Source organism: Lepisosteus platostomus, chromosome 14 (assembly GCF_059453375.1).
Source record: "Lepisosteus platostomus isolate fLepPlt1 chromosome 14, fLepPlt1.hap1, whole genome shotgun sequence".
NCBI classification, from domain to species: domain Eukaryota; kingdom Metazoa; phylum Chordata; class Actinopteri; order Semionotiformes; family Lepisosteidae; genus Lepisosteus; species Lepisosteus platostomus.
In genome coordinates, this window is record NC_142624.1 from 40,246,672 (window position 1) to 40,253,883 (window position 7,212).

The 7,212-nt window shown below is 35.3% G+C and overlaps 1 protein-coding gene across 2 annotated transcripts in view; it reads right to left on the reverse strand.

Moving 5' to 3' along the window:
- The window catches only part of arhgap15 (Rho GTPase activating protein 15), a 193,125-nt gene extending 186,375 nt beyond the window's left edge, over positions 1-6,750 (reverse strand). The window contains exons 1-2 of one of the 2 annotated variants that reach the window (XM_088606279.1): positions 6,607-6,750; positions 1,583-1,756 (exon numbers count right to left, since the gene is read on the reverse strand). In XM_088606279.1, coding sequence (XP_088462405.1) covers positions 1,583-1,750 — 168 coding nt within the window. In that variant the 5' untranslated portion in view covers positions 1,751-1,756; positions 6,607-6,750. Of the gene's footprint in view, positions 1-1,582; positions 1,757-5,150; positions 5,311-6,606 lie in introns of those variants that run through there. The other variant, XM_088606280.1, reaches the window with a different exon arrangement.
- Positions 6,751-7,212: the final 462 nt, after the last annotated feature.

Below are 7,212 nucleotides of genomic sequence, written 5' to 3' on the forward strand. Positions count from 1 at the left end.
AATTACTCCTCACATAAGGCAAAAAGATGTTTGCTGAGCAACAATAAAAGCTTTTTCAACTCTCTGCAACTGGGTATGCAGAAATCAATTAATGGTACATGTGACTCTTGAACCTTTATACTCTCTAAGGCACCTGGTTAGAGAGAGCCCACAGATATTGGCTCCTGGACCTGGAGCGCCATTGTGTACTCGGATTTTCATTCCACATTGCACTCTTAATGACTTGACTTGAAACCATGGTTCACTTATTTGGTCACTATCAGTGATGTTACCAGGCCTGTAATTATTAAGGATTATAAATTACCTAAAGGGTAACTGTGGGACTATGGCATCCAGGAGCTGGAGTGAATATCAGTGGAATAGGCCTTTTTGCTGTACTTCAGTGGGATACGGTGACTTGTAAAAAGTTTTCAGACAGTTTACACTTTCTGTTGCTTAAAAGCTTTCTGACTTAACACTTTGAGGTAGTAATTAATATGTCTTATGTTCACAACCAATTCACAAATTAAAAGCAAAAGGAAAAATGGAAAAAGTCATATGTACAGTACACTGCATAAGTATTCAAACCATTTGCTTAGGTTCTCAATGTGTAACTTAAATTTTAATATTTAATATTTATTTTAGGTTTTTTTCTAGATTGTCTTTTTCAACTAAATGATCATGTGTACTGTTTCCATGGGGTTTTTTGATTCTGTGTGTGTGTGTTCTTGATCAAGACAGCAGCTGCAGAAAAGAAAGACAGTAATTCTGTGTTTGGTGACCAGTAGATGAAAACAGAAACAGTCTTGACCCAGACACAAATCATGTTGAAAGTTGCTAGTCTCCTATCTTCATGTACTGTACACCTAAATTTTTTGTAGATTTACATTTCAAATAACTTTTGCCCAAGGATTCCATTAAAACAATTTATGATACACTTTAAAAGATCAAGCTCTTTCAGCTATAGTTCAGTTTGAATCATATTTTTTAGAACACATAATAATAACTTTTCAAGCAGTAAGGAAAATATCTCTTTGATAGAATAATTTGTCATAACATGCCATTGTCCCTGTATTCTGTTATTATATTTAGAAGGGGTTAACTGAATGATAATAAAATTGACTCCAGTGTTGTCTTTTTTGATCAAATTCTAAAACAGTCTGACCACATTTGTTTCAGATTTTATTTTAATTTAATAAATCAAGAAATAAATGGAACAATAGAGGTTTTTCAATATTTTGTTTCATACCGAGTTCATACTCAAATGGATTTTTTATTCTTAAAAACATCTTGATGGATTTTAGATGTATTTTGTATCTTTATGTATATTCTGCTTAAGTTGAGTAGCCTCATCAAGCCAAATTCCATTTATCTGAATTTATAAATGTTTGAAAAAGCAGCAGGAATCCATGTAACAGATGAGGAAAAAATGTACAATATGTGAAAAATAATATCAACTAAACTCAGAAAAAAAACAACACTGACAATAATTTCTCTTAGCAAAAATACATTTCTCATTTTAGTTGCCATTTTTTGCTGTGTTATATTAAATGAAACACTATTTAAAAAATCTAAATTAAAATGTATTTTCTGTGATACTTACAGGTTTCTGAGGTTGTCCAGGATCAGGCAAAACCATAGACTTGGTCTGACTTAGCCGGTCACAGTTGGTTGTTGAGCTCTTTATCCTCATTTGAACTGCTCCAACACTGTGATGGGAAGTGCTCAGTTTCTCCACCACAGGTTTATGTGAAGAACTGTGAATATCCATTGTTTCCTACAAAGCAAAAACACAACACCTCATACACCTCATAAACAACAGACGTTTTTTGTTATTTTTTTTAGCTTGACTTTTTGTCCAGGAGACATCAGTTCCAGTTTTCACATAGCAGAAAACAATTCTAAACAATCATAAATTCCTACAATTACTCTACTTTAATCAGTTCGTGTATTGATTGTCCCATAATGCGAAATACGTTTTATTAGCGAAGCCATAAACAAAATTCCTAACACTTTCACTTTTTTTTCTGGATTTAAAAAATTTCCCCTTTCTATTTTTCTCAAACATCAGGTTAAATGTCATGTGATGTGAATGACACCTAATAGCAAGATACCACCTGTCCTGTCCTCGTGTTTGTATTTTACTGACAGTAATTTTCCTGAAAACGTTTTCTGATCTTAGGAAAATTATGAAAACCATTACAGGTAAGTGGCTGTGATCAACTTGCCTGATGCAGGGAAACAGATGTGCTGTACACTACAACATCTTAATAAAATAAACACACTGAATGTCACAGCTGATATTGAAGTGTTTTAAGCCTGCTCATTTAAATTATAAGAATTCAGTGAGAGTAGCCAGCAACTATATCACCCTGCAGCTCACCACTGGCAACCCACTGAAGCTATGCAGGTGTGAGCCTGGTCAGTACCTGGATGGGAGACATCCTGGGAAAAACTAAGGTTGCTGCTGGAAGAGGTGTTAGTGGGGCCAGCAGGGGGCACTCACCTTGTGGGTCCTAATGCCCCAGTATAGTGTATACTGTAATACATTCAGTATACTGTAAACAGGTGCTGTCCTTCGAATGAGACATAAAACCGAGGTCTTGACTCTCTGTGGTCATTAAAAATCCCTGAGCGTTTCTTGAAAAGAGTAGGGGTGTAACTCTGGCGTCCTGGCCAAATTTCCCATTGGTCCTTACCAATCATGGCCTCCTAATAATCCCATCTATGAATTGGGTTGATTACTCTGCTCTCCTTCCCACTAAAAGCTGGTGTGAAGTGTGTGGTGAGTGTACTGGCTGCTGTTGCATTATCCAGGTGAGGCTGCACATTGGTAGTGGTGGAGGGGAGTCCCCATTACCTGTAAAGCTTTGAGTGGGGTGTCCAGAAAAGTGTTATATAAGTCTAAGCAATTATTAAAATCCACCTCAAATGTACTTTTGAATGGTGTTACATAGACAATGGCAGCTAAATGAAATCAACATTTTGTATTTTGTGTTTGTTTATCTATCAGTAAAAAAAATTGCAATTACAAAGCATGTACAGTATGAGTCAATAATACAATTCATCTGAATACATTCAACTGGGGTTTGTCCTGAATTCTAGAACATTTCCATAGATACGTTTTCCAAGTATTCCATATAACACCAGTAGAGGGTGCAAGATGTTCAAGTTTTTACCCTTTAATAAGAGCTTTCTATTAATTATATTAGTAGCTTATCAACAGTTTGCTAAGCATTGCTTAATGTATATTTCTTCATGATGCAGTCACCTGTGTACTACAGATCCAGAAAAAAAAAGGTTATAAATACACTTAAGTATCAAATGATGCTTCAAATTCAACCTGTCTTATTTTTCAGTTACAGGCAGCTAATACAACTTGCTCAGGAACACAACATTTTATTTTTCTGATAAAGTAATGCTCTTAATTATTAGCTTCTTGCTCACTTAAGTCTACTGATGAGGTTTGAAGCATGTCATTTTAAAAAATTAAAACATTCATAAGATTCCATATTCATATTCAAATGAAAACAGACTGGCAGATGACTAGCAGTAGAACCATAGGGTTATGGTTAAGATTCCAATAGACATGGGTAGGTCTAGGAGAATATTAATGTCAATGAATCAAGGGTATGCATTTTGATATTAATGCAAGAGAAATGTTTTCACGTTTAATTATGCAGGCAATGGTATTTGGTGTTTGTTCTATGATCACATACTGTTTTCCAAATTACCTTTGCAAAATACCATTTTTATTGACTGGCTATATTGCATGCTGCATACAGTATGTTAAAATTATAGCTGTTATTATGCCCATTTGCTACTGCTTAAAAAAAAGACCAAAACACATGCCAGAAACGATGTTATTTATAAACTCGGTCATTTCAAAGTGTTTCTCCCCCTTGTAGTTTAAGGAGGAATGCCTACTACCTTCCAAAACCTAAAATTATTTCATCTCCTGTCTCTATCCGTGAATCTCTATATTCTCTAAATCTTTTCAAACAGTTTTGCCTAAATGTAGATTGAATGGTCTGTGTATTTAGCAAATGGGCATAATAACAGCTATTATCATCCAGCAGCCATATCACCCTGCAACTCACAACTGTCAACCCACTGAAGCTCAGCAGGTGTGAGCCTGGCAAATACCTGGATGGGAGACCTCCTGGGAAAAACTAAGGTTGCTGCTGGAACTGGTGTTAGTGGGACCCTGAAGTCTGTGTGGGTCCTAATGTCCCAGTATAGTGACAGGGACACTATAATGTAAAATGGTGCCTTCCTTCGGATGAGACGTAAAACTGACATCCTGACTCTCTGTGGTCATTAAAAATCCCAGGGTGTTTCTTGAAAAGAGTAGGGGTGTTCCCTGGCTTCATCACTCTGTTCTCCTCCCCAGTGATAGCTGGTGTGTGGTGAGTGTATTGGCGCACTATGGCTGCTGTCGCATCATCCAGGTGGGGCTGCACACTGGTGGTGGAGGGGATCCCCATTACCTGTAAAGCGCTTGAGTGGAGTTCTAAATTATTATTATTATGATTATTATTATTATTATTAATTTGTACATACTGTACAGTACAAATTAGCGTGTCATTTTGCACATTTGTACAACTTCTATCAGGGTGATTGAAAAACTAAAACCTTAATTCATCACTAAGAAAGGTCTTGGCTCCACTGCTGATAATTCAGCCCAGGGTAATATACAGAAAGCACAAAAGTGTTAATCTACTATACATGCAAACATTTTGCTCCCATGCTTTTTTTTTCTTGAATTTCACCAGGCTTGAAATTCTAAACGTTCAATCATTTCACCACCTATGCACAATCAAATACCTCAGTAAGGATGCAATTTAATGTTTACAGTATGCACTTCTCAAATATATTACAGACATAAATGATCAATTAGTCAAAATGACACAAAAAATGTATTTAATATTATAAATCCAGTAAATATATTTTCTAAAAATATGCATAGAATCATATTTCTATTGATCCTCAAATCCTTTAATATTAAAAAGAATGAGACATGCATATAAGTATATACTGTATAATTTAAAAAGGAATATCTGAAAATAATTTCTTCACATCTGTGTAATATACAGTAGTACCACATCCCTAATCTAAAACGGTCTGCAATAATTGTAAAAAGGCAAAATACATTATATGTTAATAATTACCTAATGCGTTGTTTAAATATGGAAGAGTTTTAATTCAAGATCATTATTAAGTGTCCACATCTGGGCAAGTACAAGTACAGTGGTATCCTACCACCTAACATCATACAGGCTGTTCTCATTGCTCTTTCTGCAAACATCACAATGAAACAAGCAGTAGGGAGCTGTGTCAGCATGCCAACATGGCTGTAAGGGAACAAATAAAGGTCAAGAATAATAGAAAGGAGAAACACAAAGTTTGGGCTGTGGAGTTTTCTTCAGGTGTTCTGAAGCATTTTGTTTCTCATTTCTGTATTTCGGCCTCGAAAAAAATCTTTACAAGTTACAAACAGGTTGGAAATGCTGTGGATTCTCAGGAGTTTTCAGTACAAAGAGCTGAGAAAGTTTGGAGAAAAAAGTGTTCCTCAGATTGAATGACAGAATGAGATTGAGTTAATGTGTTTTGTCAAATATTAGTATGCATTTTAAAAGTTTATTTCTCATTTTACAAGTGCTTTTAAAATTAGATTTATTTGGTTATTGTACTGCTGTATAGCCCTAGCTGATGAAATGACTCAGAAAATTCAGCAAAATACATCAAATTCCCCTCTGAGTTGAGGAGCAGAATCTCTTTGTAAACACAATTTGCTAATCCGTAACATCTGAAAGAATTTGCTAAAAATATTGGTTCAATGTTATGCACCTGTTGAAAGAGATGTCTTGAGAAATCTCTTGTACAATCTGTACAATTGCACAGCACTTACAGTATGTAAACAGCTAGATATACATTTAATGGGCTCAATAGTCTCTCATGGGTAACATTCCTAATGTTTTAAAGATAAAGATAAGAGATGATAAAGACAAGTGTTCATAGGATAAAGAACAAATGTCAGCCATCCTACTCAAACAACATCAAAGAAATAAATGTTTTTGATTCTCTCAATATGTTTGTGTCCCAGTATTCTGTAAAATTGGTTTAATCCATTGTTTTTGAAAAAACGAAAACAAAACATCTGTACCGGCCGAGAGAGAGAGAATTAACTGCATTCTCTCGCATAAACTTTTTAGTCTTAAACTGTAACATGGCTGAGATTTCAAAAAGCAAGAACATAAAAACATCTAGTAGCACCGATTGAGAAACTGTTTCGATGTGAAATCCCCCAGTAGCATTTAAAAATACACACCACCTATGAAATATTAAACAGATCTCAGTGGTGAATCTTTCCTAGTTGATCATCATTAGTCTTCCGGTAACGTGTCAGCAGAAGGCCCTCAACAGTTAGTACGCAGAGCACTGGGGCATCTGTTTTTTTCTGAAACTTTATCTTGATCACTATCACACATTCAGGGCATCTTTAAGTTAAAATAAAAAAAAACCCATGAGGTATGAATATTTGCACCCTAATAGGACCTTAATTATACAGGTGCCTCATGTAAACGTTCACTAAAATGTAAAAGGAATTGAATTAAGGTCTCTTACCTAATGCGCGCCAGTTGTCTGGTCAATTGAATTTTTACTAATCTCAAGAGAAAAAGGTTCCTTTAAGTGAGGAAGTGTGTTGCATCACGTGTGCAAAACCTTGTTGCTTCTCTCTGGCTCAGCACACAGTTGGGTGAATTGCAGACTTCATACCAAAAACCTGCAACTCAAAAACCACTTCCTGGAAGCATTTTATGAGCAGAAATAGACTAACTGAAACGGTGTTCTAATTATTAGATGCACAGTAATCAAAGAAAAGACCAAGCACATCTTGTAAGATTGCTTATTTTTCTAGTCTTTTTCTTTAGTAGTTTTAAACACCTTCCTAACCAGGAAACTGCTGCAGATAACCAAGCCATATTTGTTGTTACACTTCTCCTTTTCTGTCTCTTTTTAGCAACTATCAATTTCAAAACATATCTTAAACAAGTACCAGTGAACAGAGGTTTCCATACCAAGCTCTAGAGGCCTGGAAAGCATACTGAACTTTTTTTTTAATATAATGTATTGTACAATAAATGGAACAGATAGTCTAAAGACACAGTTCAAACCTTATCCATGATTTAATTTAATCTAATAAGCTCTCTGTTGAAAGAGACACAAAAC